Source organism: Pavona decussata, unplaced genomic scaffold (genome assembly GCF_977016875.1).
Source record: "Pavona decussata unplaced genomic scaffold, jaPavDecu1.1 SCAFFOLD_27, whole genome shotgun sequence".
NCBI classification, from domain to species: Eukaryota; Metazoa; Cnidaria; class Anthozoa; order Scleractinia; family Agariciidae; genus Pavona; species Pavona decussata.
Window position 1 is genome coordinate 1747501 of NW_028145450.1, and position 27702 is coordinate 1775202.

General features: G+C 38.7%; 1 protein-coding gene across 1 annotated transcript; it reads left to right on the top strand.

The window, feature by feature from the left end:
• Positions 1-4797: 4797 nt before the first annotated feature.
• Positions 4798-26416, top strand: LOC146485277 (uncharacterized). Its single transcript, XM_085103688.1, has 6 exons — positions 4798-4912; positions 14872-15234; positions 15315-15461; positions 16223-16345; positions 18190-18324; positions 24473-26416. The coding sequence occupies exons 2-6, from the start codon at positions 14910-14912 to the stop codon at positions 24829-24831; spliced, it is 1089 nt and encodes a 362-aa protein (XP_084959814.1). The 5' UTR covers positions 4798-4912; positions 14872-14909; the 3' UTR covers positions 24832-26416.
• Positions 26417-27702: the final 1286 nt, after the last annotated feature.

Consider the following 27702-nt stretch of genomic DNA (forward strand, 5'->3'; position numbering starts at 1 on the left):
TTTCAGAACAAATTGTGAACTGAAAAGTTATTAAAAAAAAAATAGACACAATAATGATGATAATAATGATGATGATGATGATGATGATGATGATGATGATGATGATGATGATGATGACGATGATGATGATGATGATGATAATGATGATGATGATGATGATGATGATGATGACTATGATGATGAGGTGGTCAGCAAAAGCGTTAATTTTCGCGATTTCATGTAAACAAAAGGTATATTTTATGATGCCACTTGCTTTTTAACAGCTTGGTTAAGGAATTTCATAATGATTTGGCAAGTTTTTAGAACTATTTCTTCACTTTTAGTATTTCATAAAATGGACGTACCCTTTCGGTGGCCATTTTTACAAAAGTAAATGTTGCCATTTGTCTAGTGACGCACCGGAAGCCTGGCAGTCCTATTTGTTTGTGTGTAAAAATGCGTGAGTAAAATACATCAAAGGAGCATTATACTTGCACTACACTTCATAAACAACAGAAAATAAACTTCGATTTATGTAGTGTGGTAAAGTAGTATGATAAATGTTGGTGACGCCTAAAGTGGGCCATCTGAATACGTACCATTGAGGCTTCATTAAACAAACCAAGGTATAATATATTTTAATAATTAGAAGATGTATACCTCCCCCCCAAAAAACTATTAAATTGGTCTGTTTGTGAAGATATTTGCATTAAAGAAGAGTTCGCTCCCAAATGATTAAAACGGAGATGGTTAATAAAAATTACTCACAAGAACTATAGCATAACGTCTCCGGGAATTAAGGCTTTTTTTTTTTAATTTAAGTGATGTTGCTATGATAGAAAGCGTGTAGCTCCGTTTGCGTGCAAGGTATTCCCGAGAAGTCTGACGTCGTTTAATAATTCAAGACTATGGAAAATTTAAAACTGCAATTAAAAGCTTTCTTGCCAAGCTACTTTCCCAAGCCCGCTTTGAGCAAAGGAATGGTTTATCTGACTTTATCAGAATTATAATTTTGTAAAAATCATAAAATCGTTTCTAATTCAAGTGATTTTAGATTTGATAGTTTACTGAAAGTAAATGCAATGAAGGATGTTATTCCTTAATGGGTAAACGGAATTGAAGAGGGCCCTTAATAATTAATAAGTTAAAGTTAAGACATGAACGCATTTTCAGAACTCTAGATAGATCCCTTATCAATACGCAAATTAATGAATCATTTCCGGGAAGAGCAATATTCTGTTTTCTTTCTAAAAGTGAAAAGGAGATCTTAGACGTTGGTGAGAAGTAAATGAAGCTCTTTTACCCATGCTTAGGCATGCATATCTGTGGTTTAAGGTTACCGTATACCTTTAGACGTGTCTCATGTCCAAGCGATGTAGCGCGTCCTGTTTAATCTGAAGACACCTGAACCCTTATATCATATTAAACTTGAGCTTATAGAGCTGGCTATCAAACTATACCGATAATTTTGAAATAAAATGAATTGCCGAATTTTAAGCACTGTTTTCTCGAATAAATTTTTTCACTTGGAGGAGACACTTTAAAGAGCTTAAATTCAAAAGGAATTTGTTCAAAATTTAGACAGTAGCTAGTCTAACATATAAACAACAAAAACATGTCTTCGAGTTTTTTCGTTCGAAATATTTCTTCTCCGAGAATGATTTTTGTACGATCACTCCACATTTTTTTGATCCGTTTTGGAAAATGTTCTGTACCTTTTCACTGCGATTGAATATGGCAAAACGCAGACACGTTTTTTTTAGCGCTTTGGGTCCAGAAATGGAGGAGCAAATTAAATTAGCGAGAAACAAAATTTGCTTTTACTTGTAACTTTCAAAAGGTGATTCGGACGCTCCCATTTAGAAGTCGTGAAAACTTCGACAATTTATTTTATTTCAAAATTCTTGGTATAGTTTGAAAGCAAGCTCTTTAAGCTTTAATTTGACATAGGGGTTTAGGTATCTACAATTTAAACTGGACGCGCTACATCGCTTGGACGCGAGACACCTCTGAGGGTATACGGTAACCTTAATTTAAAAATCGTTTCACCAGACACGTAAATTTGATCCGTTGAGAGCTTCAGTTCAGAGTAAAGTAACTTTATTTTGTATGTGCACGCAGTATTGATTGTTTGAGCTCAAATCTGGTGCGTTCGAGACTGTTGTCTCGCGCCTTTTTAAAGTCTTGTCCTTAAGGATGTGAACTGAGTCAGTATCCCGAATCGCTTAAAGGGTTTAAAAGTTCTTCGTGCCATCAGGAGTTTTGGTCGCAATTATTATTTATCTTCAAGAGAAATGAGGATATGCCTATTTTTTTTTTTATTGTCGCAGGGATTTTAAGTTTTTTTTTTTTGGTCAAATAGGGTGCGATGCAAATGAAACTAACTACCCATTTGTGAATTAGTATAGCAGTTTTTCACAAAGCTTGACCATTATATTTGGATTTTCACCAAGCCTATAACTATCGCTTACAGTAGGGTTTCTGAGGCCGGTTCTCTTTAAAATGCAAATTATTTTGTAAGTTAATGCATTGTTCCTAAAATCTTTTACAGGTCCTCGGAGGTGTTAAATTACTCGTTTTCATGAAAGCAAAAGGTATCTTTTATCATGACATTCGCTTGTTAGCAAAATCTCCGTTAAAGAATTACTCGGTATTTTGGCAAGTTTTAAGAACTATTCTGAACATTGCTGCACTATATTGATATTTAATAAAACGGAAGCACCCTTCAGATAGCAATCTTTACAACTAACAGCTGTAATTCTTGCCAAGCTACTTTCCCAAGCCTTTTTTGAGTAAAGGAATGTTTTATCTGCATTTATCAGAATCATAATTTTGTAAAAAGTATAAAATCGTTTCTAATCCAAGTGATTTTAAATTTGATAGTTGGTGAAAGTAAAGGCAATGAAGAATGTTATTCCTTGATGGGTAAACGGAATTGAAGAGGGCCCTTAATAATTAATAACTTAAAGCTGAGACATGAACCCATTTTCAGAACTCTAGATAGATCCCTTTTCAATGTGCAAATTAAGGAATCACTTCCGGAAAAAAGCAATATTCTGTTTTCTTTCTGAGAGTGAAAAATAGATCTTAGACGTTGGTGAGAAGTAAATGAAGCTTGTTTTCCCATGGTAAGGCATTTGTTTAACACCGTTATTGTTAGTGGAAAGTGCTGGAAATTGGTGCAGGCCTCCTTAATATTAGTTTGTTCTTAACAGAATCTTAAAAAAAGATACTATCATTGAATGCATATCTGTGGTTTAAGGTTACCGTATACCTTTAGAAGTGTCTCGCGTCCAAGCGATGTAGTGCGTCCGGTTTAAACTGTAGATACCTGAACCCTTATATCAAATTAAAGCCCATTAAGCTGGCTATCAAACTAAAAGGATAATTTCGATATAAAATGAATTGCCGAATTTTTAGCACTGTTTTCTCGAATCGATTTTTCCACTTGGAGGAGACACTTTAAAGAGCTAAAACTCAAAAAGGAATTTGCTCGTTTGCCATCAAATAGACGGTTGCTAGTTTAACATATAAACAACAAAAACGTGTCTTCCAATGTTTTCGATTGAAATATTTTTTCTCTGAGAGCGATTTTTTAACGATCACTCCACATTTTTTTTTATCCTTTTTCGGAAATGTTCTGTACCTCTTCACTGCGATTGAATATGGCATGTTTTTAGCGCTTTGGGTGCGGAAACTGAGGAGCAAATTAAATTAGCGAGAAACAAAATTCGCTCTTACTTGTAGCTTTCAAAAGCTGATTCCGACGTTCGCATTTAGAGGTTGTGAAAAATTCGACAATTCATTTTATTTAAATATTCTTGGTATAGTTTGAAAGTAAGCTCTATAAGCTTTAATTTGACATGTGGGTTTAGGTATCTACAGTTTAAACTTGACGCGCTACATCGCTTCGACACGAAACATCTCTGAGGGTATACGGTGACTTTAATTTTAAAAACGTTTTACCTTACACGTAAATTTGATCCGTTTAGATCTTCAGTTTAGAGTAAAGTAACTTGGTTTTTTTTGTATGTGCACGCAGTATTGATTTTTTGGACTCATATGTGGTGCGTTCGAATCTCTTGTCTTTGGGCCTGACTTTTTAAAGTCTTGTCCTTAAGGATGTGAACTGAGCCAGTATCCCGAATCACTGAAAGGGTTTCAAAGTTCTTCGTGCCATCAGGAGTTTTGGTCGCAATTATTATTCATCTTGAAGAGAAATAAGGATATGCCTATTTTTTATTGTCGCAAGTTGTTTTTGGTCAAATAGAGTGCGATGCAAATGAAACTAACTTCCCATTAGTTAACTAGTGTAGCAGTTTATAACAAAGCTGGACCATTATATTTAGATTTTCAACAAGCTTATAACTATCGCTTAAAGTAGGGATTTTGAGGTCGGTTTTCTTTAAAATGCAAATTGCTTTGTAAGTTAATGCGTTATTCCTAAAATCTTTACAGGTCCTCTGAGGTGTTAAATTACGCGTTTTCATGCAAACAAAAGCTGATTTTTGTCATGACATTCGTTTGTGAGCAAATTCTCAGTTAAAGAATTTCTCGGTAATTTGGCAAGTTTTAAGAACTATTCTTAACATTTATGCACTTTATTGATGTTTAATAAAACGGAAGACTCTTCAGATAGCACTTTATACAATTAACGGCTTTAATTCTTGCCAAGCTACTTTCCCAAGCGCGTTTTGAGTAAAGGCAATGAAGAATGTTATTCCTTAATGGGTAAATGGAATTGAAGAGGGCCCTTAATAATTAAAAATATAAAGTTGAGACATGAACGCATTTTCAGAACTCTAGATAGATCCCTTCTCAATGTGCAAATTAAGGAATCATTTCCGGGAAGAGCAATATTCTGTTTTCTTTCTAAAAGTGAAAAGGAGATCTTAGACGTTGGTGAGAAGTAAATGAAGCTTGTTTTCCCATGGTAAGGGAATTGTTTAATACCATTATTGTTGTATGAACTCATGGGGAGGGGGGGGGGGGGGGTGGTGTTGTATAGTATTGTTACGTTAAATTAAAGGACAAGTAATGAAAAGTGCTGAGAATCGGTGCGAGCCACCTTAATATTAGTTTTTTCTTAACGGAATCTTAAAAAAAGTTACTACAACATTGAATGCATATCTGTGGTTTAAGGTTACCGTATACCTTTAGAGGTGTCTAGCGTCCAAGCGATGTAGCGCGTCCGGTTTAAACTGTAGATACCTGAACCCTAAGATCAAATTAAAGCCCATTAAGCTGGCTATTAAATATACGGATAATTTTGAAAGAAAATGAATTGCCGAATTTTTAGCACTGTTTTATCGAATCAATTTTTTCACTTGGAGGAGACTCTTTAAAGAGCTAAAACTCAAAAAGGAATTTTCTCGTTTGCCATCAAATAGACGGTAGCTAGTTTAACATATAAACAACAAAAACGTGTCTTCCAATGTTTTCGTTCGAAATATTTTTTCTCTGAGAGCGATTTTTTAACGATCACTCCACATTTTTTTTAATCCTTTTTCGAAAATGTTCTGTACCTCTTCACTGCGATTGACTGCTATGGCATGTTTTTAGCGCTTTGGGTCCGGCAACTGAGGAGCAAATTAAATTAGCGAGAAACAAAATTTGCTCTTACTTGTAGCTTTCAAAAACTGATTCGGACGTTCGCATTTAGAGGTTGTGAAAAATTCGACAATTCATTTTATTTCAAAATCTTGGTATAGTTTGATAGCATGCTATATAAGCTTTAATTTGACATAGGGTATCTACAGTTTAAAGTGGACGCGCTACATCGCTTCGACGCGAAACACCTCTGAGGGTATACGGTGACTTTAATTTTAAAAACGTTTCACCAGACAAGTAAATTTGTTCAGAGTAAAATAACATGTTTTTTGTAAGTGCACGCAGTATTGATTGTTTGAGCTCATGTGAGGTGCGTTCGAAACTCTTGTCTATAGGCTCGCCTTTTTAAAGCCTTGTCCTTAAGGTTGTGAACTGAGTCAGTATCCCGAATCACTTGAAGGGTTTCAAAGTTCTTCGTGCCATCAGGAGTTTTGGTCGCAATTATTATTCATCTTGAAGAGAAATAAGGATATGCCTATTTTTTATTGTCGCAAGTTGTTTTTGGTCAAATAGAGTGCGATGCAAATGAAACTAACTTCCCAGTAGTTAACTAGTGTGGCAGTTTATAACAAAGCTGGACCATTATATTTGGATTTTCACGAAGCTTGTAACTATCGCTTAAAGTAGGGATTTTGAGGCTGGTTCTTTTTTAAAATGCAAATTACTTCGTAAGTTAATGCGTTATTCCTAAAATCTTTTACAGGTCCTCGGAGGTGTAAAATTACGTGTTTTTATGCAAACAAAAGCTAATTTTTATCATGACATTTGCTTGTTAGCAATATCTCCGTTAAAGAATTTGGCAAGTTTTAAGAACTATTCTTAATATTTATACACTATAATGATATTTAATAAAACGGACAATTTAAATTGGCCAGACTGAGAAGATATTTACTTCAGTAAAGAGCACCTCGGGTGAAACTATTAAAACGGTGACATGTCATGTTGTTCGTTTTGTGAAAGGCAATAAAGGATGTTATTGCCTGCCACATAGCAACGTGAACGGACTCTTAATAATTGATAACTTGAAGGAAGTTGAAACAAATTAAATTTGATAGTTTGGTGAAGGAGATAAAGGGTGCTATTGGCTCCAACATACGAGCGTGAACGGAGTTTAAGAGGACCCTTATTCATTACTGGAAGGAAGTTAAAACATTAACACCTTGGTAGGAAAAGGGTAGGGAAACTTGCAATTATCGTCATGTGAAGATTTTGTGGCCGATCTCAGCCATCAATTCATGTTAGCCAATACAGCTAACAACACCGCACTGCTGCTGCTTCTTTAGATTTTTAAGTCAGTTTCAATTGATGTTTTTTAGTTAAAAGCGGATGTACAAAAGAAAGACTGCCAAGACGTTTTTCATAAGGAATTAAATTGATTTGTTTTGCACGAGGGACATGCAAAATAATTCTGTCTTGTATTCGCTACAAATTTCATGTTTTTTAGTCCGAACAGAACTTGTTGTTTTTCTCGAGTTGTAGGAGATGGTTTTTTGGTATATTCGGAGTGGAGTTTGACGGACAATAAATAAAAATCCTGTAAGTAGTGGAGTCTCGTGGACATAATTATTGGTAGCAGAGCAAGGTTTTGTGGACGTTTCAATATAAATGCTGGAGATGACGAGAATGCTTTGAACGACGCCAATACAAATGAGGACCTCATCGATACAGTTAAGGCCCAGAAGCGGGTCGCAAAAAGGCAACTTACCGAAACTTTATATTCGCTTGATAAAGTTCATGACGAAAGAAATCATTGACAGAGATGCTATTCTAACAGCCCTTGAAGAAGATAATGGAAACGAAATAGTGGAAGATTTAGTTGTTCTCTACGAGACGAAAGGTGACAAAAGAAATGCAGAACGTTCGAAGACGAAATAGACAAATTGATAGAAGACACCGACAAACAAGTCGCGAACGTGAAAGATTTTCTCTCTTCTTTTTTAAGGAAGACAGCGTTCTTACCCTGCAATAATTCGTCGATGAGTGAATTTTCCGGAGGAAACGTCCCAAAACTAATTGAAGCGAGAAAGAAGTTACCACATTCGACGTACGAATTGCTGAATCCGAGAAGAAGTGATGAGATTCCTAGAGCTAACAAGGATCCGCTTCAATCTGCAAAAGTGAACAAAGATTCGCAAGAACGTCAACCATTGGTAGGGATATGTGGAGCCAGTTAAAGCGCGTTTCTATTCCTGTGTTCAACGGCGACAAGAAAACTTACGAAGGATGGAAAACAGCTTTCATGGCATGTATTGATCAAGCACCAGCGACACCTAAATATAAGCTGCTGCAACTTCGACAACATTTACCTGGTGAAGCTCTTAAGGCAATAGAAACGTTAGGACATTCAGCAGCGGCTTACGAAGCAGCAAATGAGAGGCTAGAGAGAAAATGTGGCGGTCAGAGAAGAAAACTTGCCATTCATTTAGACGAGTTGGATCGCCCTTTCAACGCAAGGGATTTAGAGAGGTTTGCAGATTTGTTGGACGCACTTGTAGTTTTAAAATCTCAAAAAAGCCAATCGACATGAAGAACTGGGCAGAGGAACATTACATGTCAGTCTGTGCAAAAAGCTTAACGAATCAACGTTAGCCCACTATCATCGCTGGATTTACAAAAATGGTCGCTGGGAATCAGTGGAAACGTTAAAGGAGTTTATCGTACAAGGGGCCGAACTTCAAAAAGTGGCTTCGGAGACCATTCGGGGAGTTAACACAGCAAGCAAGAGTTTCGAGCAGCAGCGAAATCGGAAGGGATAGCGAGAAGTCGACGTCCTTTGGTCGAGATCAGAAAACGGAAAACCACAGAAAAACAGCATACATGTCACGCCCTTGTAAAGTATGTAATGGACCGCATCGAGATTGGCGATGCAAGAAGTTTAAAGAGTATAGAGTATTCAAGAGAGATGGGATGCCGCCAAGCGTCTTCATTTGTGTTTCCATAGCCTTGTAGGAGACCATTTTGGTCGAGCGTGTGTCAGAACCAGGATATGTGGGATAAATAGTTGCAAGGACAAGCACAACAGATTACTGCACACCCACAGGAATCAACAACAAGAGGCAATTGAGCAGATAAATGAACGAAGTAGTCAGCTGATGTCAGATCACAATGTACCGAGTGGTAAAACGTCAGCCGGGAACAGCAACCATGGGACTCGAGTCTGAAAATAAACCGTTGGTAGTTTTATTCCCTCAGGTTTCTGCTGACCATCAGACGGAGAGACCCCGCAGTACGACAGTGGCAGTACATGCAGATGTACAAGTTCTAGCACTGAGAACAGTTCCTCTGATTGTGAAAAATGGTGGTCGAAAACTCAAAGTGAATGCCTTATTGGACGAAGCCTCTACGACGACGTATATTAATGCGGACGTAGCAGCGGAACTTGGACTCCAAGAACGGTCACAGAAAGTCACCGTTAACGGCTTGAATGGAAAAACTGAGACTTTCGAGACCAATCCAGTTAAAGTTGAACTTGAGAGTTTGGATGCTAGCGTGAAAACAGCTATCAATGCATTTACTGCTGAGCAGGTGGCTGGAAACATGAAAGCAATCAACTGGGGCCGCAAAGTGGACTCACCTGAAGGACATACAATTTCCGGATCCAGGACTACGCCCTTTTGTGGACGTACTCGACGGAGTCGATTACGCTTAGTTACATTATTCGTTCAAAAACGTTGGAGGGATATCGAGCGAACCAGTGGCAACACTTACGCCTTTGGTGTGGACATGTGTTAGATTTCCTAGCGGTCTAAAAGGCAGCGACTCGCAAACGAATTTCACACCAACTTACCTAGTTCGAGAACATTGGTAAGACTCATGAGATTGGTGTTTTACTTCGCAGTTTCTGGGCGGTTGAAGCTTCTGGGACGCTTAAAGACGCACAAGTCCTGAATTTCGACGACAAATTGGCACTAGAGAAAGTTAAGAAGTCCGTCAAGTACGTAAATGGAAGATATCAAGTAGTGATTCCGTGGAAACATCCCAAACCTGAACTACCAGACAATTACGAGATGCGGTGCGTCGGCTGTTTGACACTGAAAAGAGGTTGCGGAACAACCCAGAGGTTGGAGAGGCTTACTCCAAATGCATCAGTCAGTACCTTGAGAAAGGATACATTAGAAAGATAGATCCAGCCGAGAGCAGACCATCAAGTGGTTGTAAGGCCAGATAGAACTACGACGAAAATTCGTATTGTATTCGATGCTTCCACCAAGTGTGAGGGAGTCTCCTTGAATGACACCTTTCTCCCTGGAACAAAGCTGCAGAAGGATTTGAACGATGTGCTGCCACGTTTTCGCAAACATCCTGTGGCATTAGTTTGTGGCATTGCAGAAATTTACTTGAGAATTGAAGTTTCACCAAAAGACCGACCATATCTGCGCTTCCTGTGGGGATCACTAGAAAAAGAGAAGGAGCCGAAAGAATTTGAATTCAATCGCGTAGTGTTTGGAATAAACTCATCGCCATTCCAAGCTCAGTTTGTGGCTCAAGCGAATGCCGGGAAGCACCAGAACGAATTTCCAATGGCTGCGGAGACTGTGCTGAAATCTACTTATATGGACGAAAGTATGGACTCTGTGGCGGACGATAACCAGGCTTTGGAACTGTATAGCCAATTAGACAAGCTTTGGTCAAGAGCAGGAATGTGAGCTCGAAAGTGGTTGTTAAATTCATCAAAGTTTCTCAAAAAGGTTCCAGTTGAAGACAGAGCATCTGAACTCCATCAGTAATGGAGTGCCAATGGTGTGAAGACACTGGGGGTCGCCTGGTTACCAGATGAAGACGTGTTTACATTCAAGACAAATCCTCCAGAGGAAGGGTTTGAACTTACCAAACGAAGTTTGCTAAAGAAGATTGCGAAGTTGCCTGATCCGGTTGGTTTTTTAGCACCGTTCCTCATTCGTGCAGGAGTTCTATTGCAAGAGGTGTGGGATGCTGGACTCGATTGGAACGATCTTTTTCAAGGCGATTTGTCTAGAAGAGCTCGGACATGGTTCAGTGAGTTAGAAGATTTACCACGAATCAAAGTTGTATGTGCTTAGGACAGGACGAGGAACTGCTTTCAGAGACACTGCATACATTTGTTGATGTATCGCAGGATGCGTATGGAGCTGTCGTCTTCTCAAGAGTACGTTGTAAGAGTGGATTGGTATCCATAGGGCTAGTGACTGCTAAGACAAGAGTCGCGCCCTTCTCAACAATAATTATTCACAGATTGGAACTGATGGCAGCAGTTCTCGGGTTAAGGTGGCCGAATACAGTTTTTTAGTGTACAGAGGTTAGAAGACGTTATTTGGAAACTATGTACTTCTGGACGCCCAAAATTGGTAGGGTATAAGACTAACTAAGAAGGAATGTATTTTCGTACGTCTTGTTGAGTTAAGTACCGTTTCCATGGCAACGCAGCGAACTATTAAACGTCCAGAAATAGTAGGTTTCCTTTAATTTTAGAAAACGTACTCATTAGATCTTTTTCAATTTTTTGTATCCAGAAAAACTCACAAAACACTGACACAGTTGCACTACTTTCATGTAATTTTAACAGAAAGATCTCCTGTAAATATTGATTTTGCATTTTAATGTTTTGTGAAGATACCCTCTGTTAGATTTAGGTTTCTCTTTGTAGACGAGTTACGCTTTTAGGGAACTATTTTCATGCCAAATGTCACGAAATTCTAATGAGCGGTTCCTTAGAAAACAGTTCTTTTCCACGAAAACAACCAGTCACAATTTTTTGGTCAAATGCGCATGCATGGCTTTAATTGGGTTTCATGGCAAAGCATGCAAAAGGTCTTGTTGAATGACTTTTTTGCTCGGAAAGAAAAGAAAAAGAGTCCAGAAAGGAGAAACTTAGTTATTTAGGATCAAAACTTATCTTTATTATCCATTTCATGTGAAATTGAGGAATCACTTTATTGACCGCCATATTTGCGTACCACAACCCTCAAGCGCGCTTAATAGCATCACTAACAGAATCTGTAAAGCGCGCGCAAACTGTGTTCGGCCACCTTAAGAATATCAGATTCTGTTTCCAAAGCCTAAGACAGTGCCTTGAAACAAGTAACCTTCTGGTATGATAGCATGAATGTACTGTGGTGGATCAGAGGAAGGAGTTGGTCATTCAACCTTTTGTCACAAATCGAGTGGGTGAGATTCAGAGTCTGACTGATCCTCAGCAATGGCGTTTTGTTTTCAACCAAAGAAAATCCAGCTGACCTTGTTAGAAGAGGCTTAAAAGTATCAGAGCTAGCTAACTGCGAGAAGTGGTGGAACGGTCCTGAATTCCTAAGAAACGAGGAGTCGGAATGGCCAATAAATCGTGTAAACGTAGATCAGGAAACGAAATCAATGGAAATCAAGAGGAATGACCGAGAATTCTCCAAACAAGCAATTGATTATGTCGAGGAGCGAGCAATGATTTCACTAAAGAAGGGTAATCATTTATGGCGTTTGAATCCAAATCGATTTTCGAGTTGGCAAAATTAAAGTTTATTGGAGTTGAAGCATGGGTCTATCGTTTCATAAACAACTGCAGACTTCGTGAAAGAGAAAGTGGAGAGCTAAAGCCAGGAGAAATGGAGGACGCAGAAATTCAAACGATTAAAAGCGCACAACAAGAAGCTTTTCCCGAAGAGTACACAGCGCTTCTTCGCTCAAAGAGAGTTACCAAAGAACAGCAAATTGTTTGGATTAAAACCAAGACTTGAGAAAGTGGGTCAGAGCAGAGTTGAAGGTCGACTGAGAAATGCAGAATTCTTATCAGAAGAAGCTCGATTTCCTATAATCCTGCCGCGCAATAATCCAGTGGCAAAGCTAATTGTCAAGCATTATCACGAGAAAGGGAAGCATGCAAGTGGGACTAATCAGACATTGGCGGCTTTATCAACCCGGTTTTGGATAATATCTGGACGCAAGGAAATTAGAGAATGGTAGATGGAGTGCAATGATTGTCGAAGACGAAAAGTTCAAGCAGCAAAGCAAGTTATGGCCCCTCTACCACACATAAGACTCAGATTATCACTGCGAGCATTTGCCCAGACGGCAGTAGTTATCGAAGGCCCTTTTATCACCATGCAAGGCAGAGGAACAAGGAGGCAGAAACGTTACTTGTGTTGGTTTACCTGTCTCGCGACGAGAGCAGTTCATCTGGAGATTGCTTATGGTCTTGATATGGATTTGTTCTTGAATGCCTTTTACAGAATGGCCAATCTGTGGGGTCTTCCCTGAGAAATCTGATCTGATAATGGTGGAAATTTCGTTAAGGCAAGCAAAGAGCTGTGCCAACTGGTTGAAGTGCTTGACCAAGACAGAACCAGAGCCTCTACAGCGGATCAGGGAGTTACCTGGCACTTTAATCCCCCAGCAGCACCGCATTTTGGTAGCGTACATGAATTATTAACTCAGCGAATCGGGCTGTGCATGCAATTTGAGGAAACGCAGACATCACTGACGAAGAATTAATGACCGCATTTACCGGAGCAGAGGCACTTTTGGATTCAAGACCTCTAACCTATCAGTCTGTAAGTTCCGATGATGATGTACCATTAACACAGAACCATTTCTTAATTGGTCAAATTGGTGAACAATTTGTCCCAGAGTCAGTGGACGAGACCACCTTCAGCCCAAAGAAAAGAGGGAGAAGAAAGCGAGAATTAGTTAGACACTCCTGGCACAGATGACTGCGTGAGTGGCTTCCAAGTCTAAATGTCAGGAGAAAGTGGACCGAAGTCAAGCAAGATCTTAAAGTTGGGGAGGTAGTTTTAGTAATTCCATCCAACACACCACGAGGTCACTGGCCTCTCGGAAGAGTGATCGAAGTTAACCCTGGCCAAGATGGGCACGCAAGAGTCGCGAAAGTTCAAGTTGGGAAGAACCAGATTACAAGGCCTATTTCAAAGCTATGTAACTTGGAACTTACTTAAAAACGATGTTGATTTAAGAGACTTTGATGTGGAACAATGGTTGTATTATGGAAGGATTAGTGACATTCTTACTAAGAACGTTTTTTTGCAGTTCCTTCTCATACTAGGTTAAATGTTCGTTGATATGCTACGTCATATCAAGGGGGGAGGCATGAACAAAAAGAAGGAAACTAGTGAAAGAAGGCCAAGACTTTTTCATTGGGAATTAAATTATTTTGTTGTGCCCGAGGGAAAATTATTCTGTCACATATTGGCTACAAATTTCATTGTTTTTAGTCGGAACAGAACTTGTTGTTTTTCTCGAGTTGTACGAGAGGCTTTTTTGGTATATTCGGTGTGGAGTTCGACGGACAATAAATGCAAATGCCGTGCGTAGTGGAATCTCGTGGACAGCGCATTTTTGAACATTATTCTATTGCCGTTGGAATCTAACAAAAAACACCTAAGTTTTATACAATAAAGAATTAAAAAATAGTCAATGTTCGTGGCTAATCTGACCTGTTCGGAAATTCAAGATGTTAGCAGTCTGGCCCTCTATCGCAGAAGAATTCCCAACCGCACGTACACGACCTGAAATTTGTACAATAAAGAATTGAAAATTTGTTAAATACTTGTGAAATTTTCGTGGCTAGTCTGATAAGGCGTTTCGTCTCTGCGATAGAGGACGAGACTGATAACATCTTGAACTTGCGAACGGAACTTTGGTTGTGATGCTCAACGAGTTTGCCTATAAATTCTGAAAGTCTTTGAAGATCCTCTTGGCCAAGACGAAACGCCGCGTCAGACGAGCCACGAACATTTCACTTAAGGTTTATCCCTTCTCTCTTGGTTTTGTTCGTTATATATGTGAGTGTTAAATGAAAAGAATTTCCAAATTTTCCGAAAAGGTCCTCAAGTTATAGACCGTTTGCTCAAAAGTTATTCAGGTTCAAAGTCGTCGCGGGTAGAATCCGCTCCCCAATCTTGATAGGGTTAAAGTAGTCAAATCATAACCTTGAAAAATTACCAGTTGTACCTTAGAAAAGCGCAGCTCAAACGATTTAAATGTGAGAGTTAATCCCACACTCAAAAGTTGGAACTACCTTGTTTACCGTAATGATCCCAACCTAAAGTGCAACAATATTGTCACACTGTAAGGTATTTTGAAAGCCACATTACGTTGGGACTAAATTGGACAGCATAATTCAAACGCCATAAAGCAGTACTCCTAAGTGGTGTTCATTCGCATGCTCACACTATTAAATAAACCGTATTAAATAAACCTGGAAAGAAAATTTCCTCTAGTCAATTTAGTTTAAGGCAAAGATAAAATTTTCATAATCCTGGTTTCAATGTCAACTAATAATGATAACTTTGTTTTCAGGTGCTTAAGAAAGTTCAACAGTGACTAACTCAGAGGCCATGAGACGTCTATCATTTTTGGCAGTTGTTTTTGTCCTTGGTCAAATGATCTACAGAGCATGCGCAGAGACTCAGCAATGCCCAGCCTCTGGATCCGAGCTGTCCATTTTTGGATGGATGTTACAGCGACACATCTATAAGACGATGAAGGCCGATCTAGGTCTTCACTGCATGTTAATCTGTCGTACAGATGATCGATGTCAAAGTGTCAACTTTGTGATGTCTCTCCACATGTGTGAATTCAGTGATCGGACGAAGGAAGCCAGACCGGAGGATTTCATTCCTGACCCAGACAGATATTATTTTCGACGTGATATTAAAAGAGGTAGATAGAATGCAATTATTTATGGGAAATGTATACGCGAAAATAGATCACATCCAAACATCACTTTATTTTAATTCCAGTTTCCCTCGGTTCCATCCCTGAGTTAGCCGCGGTATCGTGCAAAGAAATAAAGGCGAGTGAAGGACAAGCGACCAGCAGCAAATATTGGCTGTCATCCATAAAACCAAACAAGGCGGTTCTTGCACATTGTGACATGGAAACAGGAGGTGAGTTCTTTCAGACAATTTTAACTATAACAAAATCAAATTTATGCCAGGCCTAAATGCTATAGAATTGAGGTCTTGACAAAGTTATAATTCCTGCTTTAGTTAACAAAAACTATCATTGCATGGCTTATGCCTACAAAATGCGGAAGTTAAATGACAAATGTATAAACAAGTGTAGAGTCACTCTATCGTCATTACCAAAGCATAGCTATTACTACTACTATCATTTTCCTAACTATAATCACTATAATCATATTTATATTACATAAAAAACATTAGACTACAATTAAAATACTTCACAACTAATTTATACCTTCTTACACACAGATTCTTAATAAATAAATTAACTATGATTAGTATTTACATTGTCTATTTTTCTTAAATTTATTGAAGTGTTTATTTTTAGTACAAAAGTATTTGCTGTCTCGCACTTTAATTGGACTTTAAATTTAAAACCTTGTATATTTGGAAGTTCTTTATTTCTTCTACTCCTCCATAAGTCTATTTTTCCTGTAATTAACAGATAATTGAGAAAGGGACGTTCTGGTGTTAGGACACCGATCACTGTCATCATCGTCATCATTTTTAACATCACCACGATCACTATCTTCATTAATAAATGTTAATTAATATTAGACATCGAAAAAATCAATGAAACATTTTTTTGTGGTCTCCAAAGATGATTGCCCTACTAAGTTTTACGTAGTTTTAATTGGGTCTCCCATTGGATTCATTTTTCTTGTGTTTTTGTTTTGTTTTAGATGTTGATGAATGTAGTGCTTCTTCCCTTGTATGTGACGTAAATGCGATATGCACTAACACTATTGGTTCTTATCGCTGTACTTGCAATCCCGGACATTCTGGAGACGGGAAGACTTGCAAAGGTAAAAGGACGTGATAATAACTAATAGAAACCATTTATCTGGATGCAACTTGCAGGTTTAATGTGAATATTACGTGTTAGTATAATTACTCAAGTGGTTATAGAGATTCTTTTATCTCATTGGTCGAGGAATGCGTCATATCCTGCTATATTCACCTAGCGCGAGATGATTATATCGGGAGTTCAAATTTTCAAAATGGCCGCTTCGCGAGTTGTTGATATTCCTGAGGAAAAAAAGATACGATGAAAAGAAAAAAATGCAATTCCGAAAGGCACTAAAGATACAAGTCTGGGGAAACACTTTTTGAAGGCAAGATATGAAAGTTTTGCTAATTGCATTTGTAATAGAAAAACCTTGCAAATTGCGGTAGAAATGTTGTCGATGTCGGTGGGAATATTGTTAAAACTTAAGCTTAAATGAAAACAACAAATAAAATTCGCGGAAGAATGGTTTCAACAACAAAACAAATTTAAGACAGAATTTAAAAGCGTAGAAGTAAAGGAGATTAAAAAATATCTTTCGTTCCAGTTAGGAGAAAAAAAGGGCAGTTTTTACAAGAAAACTACAGTTGTTGTCGGTTCGAGCGGGCTGCTCTCGACCACCATCGAGAAGTCACCGCCGCAAAACAAAAAATTATACCTGGAACAACTGTACCGTGAACTTGACGCGACAAAGGCAAGCTAGCTGATGCTGACACGCGAGATCCTTGAGTTTTACATCAAACTGCTTGCTGCATGCCTTCTTCCCTTTTGGTAAACTGGGCGGAGAAAATCAGCCACCCATTCGAATTCACTGAGGAAGTCAATGCTTTTTGTCACTAAAACGGCAGACAAAAATGCCAACTTCTCGCTTGAGGCACCTGCAGATTATCGATTGACCATGCGGTTTGGATTGAGCATGTGACCGCCAGACTGCGCGTTTCTGTTCATTGACGCGTGACAATTTGAAATGAACAAGAAAAATCTACATTTTTCGGATGGTTCTTTGTTTTTCTCAGATAATCACCAGAGTAATTATACTAAAACAATTATTTGCCTCAGGCTCAGCAAACATTGGCGAATAATTGTTAATGATTGGGATAAAACAACAACAACAACAACAACAACAACAAACATGGCGGGAAGTGCACAAGTTTTGCAGGGCCTTGTAATTTTGTAGTTGGTATGTCCTCCAAAAGTTACGCGAACTGTTTTATTGCCCAAACAACAATAGCAGCAGCAAGAGCAACAACAACAACAACAAAAGCAACAACACTGACAGAATCGACAAAAAATACAATAGTGCAAAACAGATAGAGGAAATTTAGAACCATTTACAACAAGAGTGCAGCTTACAACAAATTCCACATGAATTAGTTACAATCATAGATACTTTCCCTCATTACATTTTTGTAGATATAGACGAGTGTTCTACCAACTGTCACAGCTGTGATGTCAACGCTGTGTGCAGTAACACTGATGGATCGCACACATGTGAATGTAATTCTGGATATTCGGGCGATTGAAAAACATGCACTGATAAGCTATTTTCTAGCCTACTCTATTAGAACAGTAGTATTGTTCACATTTCTATTACCCAACCGTTCCTAAGTGACGTCCTCCCTAATTGAACTGTACACACTTAACTCTAGGTTCCATATTGGTGCTTATTATAAAATGACCTAGGAGCAAATTTCATTAGGCTGTATTAAATCATTTTACAGCTACCATATTTGTTACAATGCTGCATGCGCTGTTACTCGCCTGTTTCACTGGAAGTTAGATGCCTAAAACCATAACTACGGATAAGGTTAGATGGTTATGTTTCAGCGCTAAACATTTGCATATAACCATTCTTATCCACAGATATCGACGAGTGTGCCAGCGGCGTCCACGACTGTCACAGTTTTGCTTCATGTACGAACACCTTGGGATCTTACAGTTGCTCGTGTAACCATCCTTTGGTTGGAAGTGGGAAAAACTGTAGCCACTCTGCGTCAGGTGAGCCACATGAATCTGATGTTACTAATTGATATCTTTAAGGTTCTAATAAGTTATAGCAAAAAAGAAAGACCGCAAACAAACACACACAAACTGCAAATTCAAAGTGGAAAGGATGTGCTCCTTTACTTGTTTTCATAACGTGCATTAGATTACTCCTGAATTAATAGAGATACTGTATCTTACTATACAAAATTATCCAAAAAAAAAACAATTGTTGACGTTGTTGGAGCGCTCTGATTGGATACTGAATAGCAACTGCAATTCACCTTTAAGCAGCCCGTTAAGCTCGCGCAAATTACCACACAATGGCTACCCTTTTATACTACCTCAACAAACGAAGAAATTTTACAAATAAACGAAGAAGATTTTCCCGCTAACACGAATAAGGCATGAAAAATTCGGTTTGGCAACTTTTGCAGTTAAAGCTTTCACTTTACAACCTCGAATTTATCGATGAAAACGATGGAAGAAAATGTTGGTTACAAATGCAAATTGATCTTTCGAAAAATGTAACCTTTGGCAGGAATAAATGGTATATAGCAAAGCAACTATTCAGCTCAGTGTCGGTGGAAAGTGGTAAATACCTTCGACTTTAGCCACCTATACTTTGGTGAATCAGGTTGTTAATTAGTAAAGATAAAAACCACAGCTAAAAACAAAGACCTCTGGGACTGTCTCATAAACTCAAGTAGAACATTATGATCGAAATCATGATATTCATAATAACAAAGCAAAAAAAAAAAAAAAAAAAAATTAAGACAAAACCTTGATCGCCAGTGTTTTTTATTTATTTAAAAGTTTGTCCATATATATTTTAACATGAAGAAGCAAATTATGGTTAAAATTAGTGGCAGAGTGATAGTTTCTCAAAGCAATTCGTTGTTCAGGTAGCAGAATGCTTTAAAGAATTAAAGAAGTGCAGGCAATCAATGTACAAAACATTTAAAACATGTCCAATGCATTGTCTCAAGCCACAAATCTCAATCATAAGTGCAAACAGATTAGGGCATGCATGAACTTTTTTTTTTATTTATTTGGTAGGTTACCGTATTTATTCGATTAACCACCCACCTTCGAATAAACGCCCACCTCGAATAAGCGCCCACCCTGAAAGCCCAAAGAGTTAATAAGTGTCCACCCTCGAATAAGCGCCCACCCGCCCCCTCGCAACAACAACAACAACAACAACAAAAAACAGCGTGAAATAAGAGGAGCGTCAGTTGTGTTCCAAAATTGGTTTTATATACGGTATTTAATGACCTTTTAAATCGTTTATGTTACATTTTGCACTTTGTTTTGTCTTCTTGAAGCTTGTTATACCTCGTTTTGTTATTCTCTAAAATATCCTTGCTTGTTGAAAATGTTGGGAAAATATTAAGTTCCCACCCTCGAATATGCGCCCACTCTCATAGGCCCAAAATTAAACAAGCGCCCAAGGCGGTTAATCGAATAAATACGGTATATATCGATGCCCTTCGGTTCTAGGTTGTCGTTATAACAATTTAGCCAAGTTCAGCACAATGGTTAGTTTACGTTAAGTGTTTACAACAATACTTTGGAAGTCCTTCAGATGTGAAGAGAGAGCGCTTATATGCCATTACTAGGTTCTTATTATATAGTTGAACTGGTCCGCGTTGAAAAGGATCAATCTGATTAACACCCTGAGCGGTCCGAATTTTTCTATACGGACCGCTAAGATGGACCGCTTGCGTTACCACATACGCTTAAATGGATCAAAGTGTTTCAATTTTGACAACACAAAGCAAAATTGTTTTCAATTAAGTTTATAAAGTATGAACTGTTCAAACCGTGATGTCGGACTTTTGCTACGAGCGCGACGGATTTTATTATTCAGCCGAAGGGACGCAAGACATTTCAGAAAACAACAAACTTGACGAAGAAAACAAAGAAAATTCCGTCGACAAGGCCTCAGAGTACCGGAACCACTAAAGAAAGAAAAACAAAGCTTACCTTAAAGTATGGGTAAAAGTTTGCCACTAACGGAACGAATTCAGAAAGCCTGAGTCAATATCCTGGGTCTAACTTAATCTGCTGCTCTGCGCTTTCTTTAAAGATGTTAGAAAGAAAAATGGCGACGAATAAGAACCTGGAACTCTAACTTGCCTTCAACGAAGAATCCAGCGTTCTCTTAATACCCACGGGTCACAAGTCAACCTCATTCAAGGTGACGAATTTAAGCTATCCCGAGAAGTCCTCAGTGTAAAAAGAAAACAGCTTGTAGTCCCAACTTAGTGTACATCGAAATCTGAAAAGTTTTTATTTATACAGATCGGCTTCCATTCAGAATCAACGAAGAATGTCGTTCGCTCTCCGTCGCTCAACAACCACAAGCGATCTCCAAGCAGCTGACAATACACAGACAACAATTGAGATGAAAAATACCAGTACTGGACGACCACAATTCGGCTATTTTTCAACGAGCAAATTTCCAAAACTGCTCGCTTAGCACCCAGATTACGAATCATGATCAGCCACCGCTTCCCAAGCTCCGAGCTATTTTACGTGACGATAAAGACGACAAAAATGTAATTTTGAGTACAAAAGCTTCGATTTCAGCGACTGTCATTCATTACATAGTAAGTCGTTTTCATAAGTTGAGACTTTTAAACAGTCAGCAGTCTTTTAATAAATGCGTTTTCTTCCGAATCTCAAATAAGCTAACTTTTCATTTTTCCAACTTTTCCACTTCGATTGACGAGACCTGTCAACCTTTGCGTGTCAAACCTTGAGCAATAAAAAGTCGCCTTTTTGTGGGCGAGCCAATCAGAATTCTTCCACGTGGTTTTTGTCTGCGTGTACGCGTCAACATTGAAAAGGCTTTCTTGCACTTTTTCTCGCAGTACTTGAACAATGAACATAAACAAGTTTCAGGCATACTAGAAAAAACAGGCGGGAAAGTCTATAAAACAAAAAACCTTAGTGAACTAGAATGTTCGGTCCGCATTGGGAAAATATTGGTCTCGTCCTTTTTTTTTGCAAGTTTATGTACCTCGCCTTCGGTTTGTTTTAATAAAATGAGAGGAAATCAGAGCAAATTTGTTCTTATTATATCTATTGTCATCATTTTCGTTCGCAGCGCAAAAGTGCATGTGCACATGGGGATTGCTCTCGGGATGGGACTGGTCAAAAAGTATAGGGCGGGGTGGGCGTAACATTTGAAAATCTGGTGGATAAAAGACACATGGCCCACCCACTCCTTTTCGCACAAAAATGACTGACCCACCACTAAATGAAAGTTGAATATTACACGACCCACCCCTATTAAAAATGGATGCTTTTGGTTGAAATACACACCCGAGGAAATCATAAACCTTCACCTTCCGGCCTCGCTTCGTGAAGAATTAAGTTTAGCGAAGTACGCTCAAGGCGGGGGTAAACCTGAAAGCCGTGTTCATGCTGCTTAAAATCGGTTTAATGGAAATATATCGTTCGCATTTCAAGCAATACAAAACCCTATGCTCAAAACATAAATCAATGTTTTGGGGTGTTTTGTAAACTTTTTGGTGATTTTTAGGTATGTTTGGGAGGAGATAGTTTTTCTCAAAAGAGTAGAAAAATTTGGAGAAATAAGAAATAGTTAAGATTTGATGTAGTTTAAAAGTTATAATCTGAAGTTAAAAATTGATATATGGACATCAAAACAGTCCCCTTCCAACCTTTCTTTTATCCCTTCTTTAAACCTCTTAAAATTCCATTCAAATTCACATGCACCCCCACCTTAGCGATACCTCGCTATCACTGTCACTCCAACTGCTGGAAGCCAGTTTTGCGAGAGGGATATTGTCATCATCGGAGGTTTTACTCCTGGCTTCCTGCATAACACAGTCTTTGCTTGCTTCTGAGCTGCTGACAATCGATTCAGAGCCACTTGTGTTTTTAACCAGTGGATACACTGTCTATGACTGCTGACAACTGAATGTGAGCTGACAATAAGTCAAGCTTGCTTTTTTGCGTTAATTTATTTCGGTTGTCAGATTGTGAACTTCAATATACAGATTAAGGACAGAAACTCTTTGCTTTCTCAGCAAACCTTAATTACAAAGGCGTTTCCCCCACTCCACATCCTCATAGCTCTCCCTTTCTTCTTTCTTTTTTCTCCCTTCTTTTTCTTTCTCTCTTTTGTTCCATTTTGTTAAGGTACGCAAGGTGGTGGATGTAGATCTTGATCTACCGCATACTTCTCAGAGAAACCTTGAATGTTGCTTTTTTTTTTTCTAATGAAATTTCACCTGTAGGTTGGCAGATAAATGTGTGCCTATTCCTCTTAAAAAATAGGATGACCAACCCCCTATGGGTAGCTGAAAATTGCACGACCCACCCCTCTCTGCTACGGCCCACCCCACCCCATACTTTTTGACCAGTCCCTAAGTCCAATGTCTTCGATGCCCTCTTAACTGAAGATGATATCACCTGTTGAGAGTGCATGCCCTACGCCAAATTCAATGTACATGTAAAGATAAAGTTTCGTAACTTCCTTTTTGTAAGGCCTGGTTTTCACTAGCGACCAAACACAGAAGTAAGCACAAGCGCAAGCATAAGAATGCTTATTTCACCGTGAAAACGCCTCGCCGCAAACACAAGCACAAGGATCAATTTTTCCCTTTCCATGTGCTTGTGCTTGCGTCGCGTTCGTTTCCTCTTGACATATCGCTAGTGAAAACCAGGCTTAAGAATTGGCCAACCTACAAACAAACCTACAGATATACTGGAACGTGAGGAGTTGATAGGGTTGGTTGGGTTTCGTTTGTAGGTTGAATTGTAAGAATATTTTCCCCTCACTTGTCCGATCTTTTTATTTCTCCACAATTTGTTACACTACCATGGCAACTCATCACGCCAATTGAACACTAATTACTATCAATACTGCGACCTAATTTTAATACTCGGGCGGATAAGAGAGGAAAAGAGGATGCAATCCCTTTCTCAGAGATTTTTGTTCAATATTTAAGTTGAGAAGACAATTCGTCAGCAGGGGCCATTTTCAGCAAATGTTCGGCTATATTTATTGCAGCAATTTGGGTGAAAATCCGCAGTGGTTTGTGGAAGAGATCGAAAAATTATGGTCGCCACCGGAACCAATCAGATTGCATAATTTGCAGAAGCCCGCCAGCTCGCACACTGAGAAATAGAAAACAATAATAGAAAAGGTTGTTGAACTGAACTGAACTGAACTGATGACTTTATTTTAAGAGGGAAGCACATGACAGTAAGAAAACTGATAACCCAGTGGCCCTCTACAGCCGAAGACCAGACCAGCACACCGGGAACTCCATGCCTTACTCTTTGCGATTAGTGTCTGGAAGTGTTGTGAGACGGGGCCTACAGTTTATCGAACCTATCCGAGAAGACTAGAAACTCTAACCATTTGCAGATGTCATTTACAAAGGCAGCACTTTCTCCTCCGTTATTTAACTACCCTGGGTGTTGTTCCGGTCGGGATTTGAACCCACGACCTCCCGCACGGTAGTCCGATGCTCAACCAACTGCATAAGCCAACGGGTCGATCGGTCAGTGTTTTACAGGCCAAGAGACGAACGGCTGTCCTTAACGCTTGCAAAATAAATGGGGATCTAGCCAGTGTCAACCTCCTAATCTTCATAAATGTGAAGAATTGCAAGGGAATAAATATGACCTTTGCACCTGCCACCCACAAAGCGGCGACATTTCTGGGAGATGTTAGTACATCAACCGTGACTTGTGCGTCATTGCGCACGGTACAATTTATTGCTATTTTAATACCCAGGATTGAAAACTTACTTTGTCTTGCTAAATTCGGCGAACTACAGTGAAAGAAGATCTTTAAAAATACCAATATTAATTTCTTATTTTATGTTATTTATTGTTTAGAATCCTAATTTTCTGTTTTGTAGGATTTGAAGTGTAAGTGCGTGCGCATGCGCGTGTATGGTACACTTGTATGTGCTAGCGGCATAATGCACTTCAAGCCGGAATGGTGTTTCTGAAATTATTTTAAATTATGATTATTATAACAAGTATAATTTTAATGCTTAGAAACATCATCAACTGATAATAAGGATTTGGGATAAGACAGCGAACTGAAACTTGTTTTAGCCTGATTTGTGATGATTATCACTGTGTTACATTTATTACTGTTTCTATTCAGAATGCCAGAACTATTACAGTCTGAACAATGGTGACAGAAAGATAGCTTACCCCAATTATCGCGATTATTGTGACAGTGGAATAACGCATGGATGGTATCGGTTTGAGGGAGCTGCAGGGAAACGAATGGCTTCTTCATGCCCGCCCATTAATAGGTGTAACACGGACGCAACAGGATGGTTAACAGGAGGGCACCCTAATGTTGCTGATGGTCAAGTTAGCAGAAGGGTGTGTTTTCACTGGGATAATGGATGCTGCCATTGGTCAACTACCATCCAAGTGAGGAACTGCAGTTCTTTCTACGTGTATTACCTCAGTGGCACCCCTACCTGTTCTCTCCGCTTCTGTGGTAGTGACTAGAGAAGAACTGATTATTTTATATGGATGACGTTTATTTACCTGATCAAGACCATAAGTGCATGTTTGGGTTTTTACTCTTGGTACTAATCAGTCCAAAAAACATTTTCCAATTTGATTATTATTAGCTTTTTTTTATTATTCTGGCCTGTAATACTTAGAGGAAACATTTTTGGTTATTTAGAAGGTGATCACAAATTTTTCTTATCTTAATTTCGAGTTTCGAGATAATTTTTCACTATAGGTATACTTGCACGTTTAAAGCCAGTTTTCAAGCAGAAACCCTTACTACGGAACCAGCTTGGGCATTCTAATGTAGAGTTTTCGGTTTCGGTCCTTGAGCTTAAGGCTAACAAAGCGCCTTCATTCAGTTTCAACTGCGGAGGGACCTTAAGCAGCGACTCACGACTTCGACGACAACGAGAACGTCAGAAAGTAATAGTTTTAATTAGCAAAACACTGGCTCTGCACGCGCGTTATAAATTTTGGTACATTTCTTTGTCGTCCTCTGCAAAAGAACGACGTGAAATTACCACAAACTTAATGAGTACAAATCATCGCGAATATATTCAGGAAACAAGAAAGTAATTTTTAAGTCCGGTTTTCGCTGGCGTCGTCGTCCTTCCTTAAGGTCCTAAACGTACCAAGGCCGACGTCGATTTGTCACAGTGTTGTCTCTCAACGTTTGTAATTTATTTTAATCCTTTGTTAAAGTAAGAAAAGACGATTGCTTTGAGCAGCTTGCCAGCTAAAATGAAAATGTTAAATCTCACCAGGATCACATGTTACTGATGCTAGTACCTGTTTCCAGATGTGGAGGCAATTAAATCATTTTGAACAAAGGTTTAGCACTTTTTAATTTTAAAGACATGTTTCAGCTGTTACAACATTCATCACCAGTTACGAAATATGTAACAAAATTTGATTTGAGATAAATATATGACAAATATTTTACTTAAATTATCATGGGAGGCAAATTACTCCTTAATTTTGGCGCGAAATTTCAGCTTTAATTTGTAATTTCACCTGTGAAATTACAAAATTGCTATGGCAACGTTTCCTACATGTCAGTGCCAAGATGGCGTCCAGGTTTAAAGATGTTACGGATAAAAGAAGTTAAGACACTAAAAGACGCGAAGGAGCACAATTAACTGGGTGAGGGTTTTTAAGAACTGGTGTGATGAAAATGGCCTTGAGAAAAACCCTGAGACGGTTCGTCTTGAGTAGTTGGATAAAGTACTCGAGCGGTTTTTTGCCTGCGTGTGTAAACAAGAAGGAACCAACCACGATTGTGAGCGTAATTTGTCGCCCATGATACTAAAAGGTAATCAAATAGTATAATCGTGATTTCACTCGTCACCATTTGATTACATATACTAACTTGTTTACTGCTATCGATGCGAAACACCAAACTTGATTTTTTTTTCCTGTTGAAGTAAAAAAATAATGTCGATAAGTATGTATGGGATATCTATATATCTTTAACGTTTGGGACCATTCTCAAAGAACCAATGAGTAGATTTGATATGTTATACAGTTAGCGTTTTCGCAATGAAAGAAATAAACCAACATGTTGTTAAACGTAAAAGTGGTTATTATTTGGCTCTCATAGTTATTAACAAGTTACATAAATCACAGCTCAAAATAAGACAGAAAAGAGGGCAATAGCATTCTGCTTACAAAAGCTCCAACAAAAACAATGGAAAATAACAGAGCCGTTCAGTTGATGCTATACCCTAAAAATTTTGTTTTCCATTTCAAGCAAGTTGCCAGGATTAGATTGAATTACCATCTATGGAAGCTTTCCTCGTTAACCACAGAATTGAGACCGGTACAGTATACTAACTTAGACTGATTGGCTCGCGCACGAAAAGGCGACTTTTTATTTGGTCAAGGTTTGACACGCAAAGGTTGACAGGTCTCGTCAATCGAAGTGGAAAAGTTGGATAATATAGAAATCAACAGTTTTAAATGCAAGTCGTTTGGGGCACGCGCAATTTGCCGCATACTTGTTAGAGGTGTTCAGACACCCAGAAATATAAATGACTGTTTACCGTGACGGTCCTTCCACACTAAAAACAGCTAAACATCTTCAGGAGTGGCGGAAAAAAATAGACCTAGCATTAGGTAGCGAGGCTAAGAAGGATTCAAATTCCACGCGCAAGGAAGACTTTTGCTTTGAGTAGGAAGATTGTTGTGTCGTTTGTTTAAGCTGCTGCAAACGATCATCAACAGCTGCGAGATCCAGAGCTATTCTCGAAGCAGGGTTCTGAGGAATGAAGTTTCTTTGGTAGCCACACATTTGGCAAAATCGAAAAAAGTGGTCGTTGGCAGAAGCACGTGATGGGCAGGCTACAGCTGGGGTAAAATTCCGCTAAGCTTGTGGAATGACCTAAAAGGAAGGAAGACAAAGTAAATGACTAAGTGACTTAAGAGCAAGGCGTAAAAAAAAGGATAGTTGATGCTATTGAAAACAGGAGGCACGAAGAAAGCTAACACAGAATCGCTGATACACATAGTTGGAACAAAATTCTTCGAATTTATTGAAAAATACAAAATTACGAAACATTCAAAATACCGAAAAAGGATAATTCATTCTGTTCAATAAATCCTCAAACTAGATGAAGTGACTATAAACCTATTTATTGGAAATACGGAAAACCCAAAGGTCCTAAGGGATTGGCCTGCTATCTGAAAAACCATCCTTTGAGGGAGTGAGAAGAACACCAGATGTCCCTTTGGCAGCCAACAAACGACTGGAAGAGCATGCAGACAGCAGCAAAAGGGAACGACATCTGGAATTACAAGGGTGTAAGTCAATTTCAAACAGTTAAGATATTTAAAGACTTGAGGAATAAGACAAACCGGTGGGAA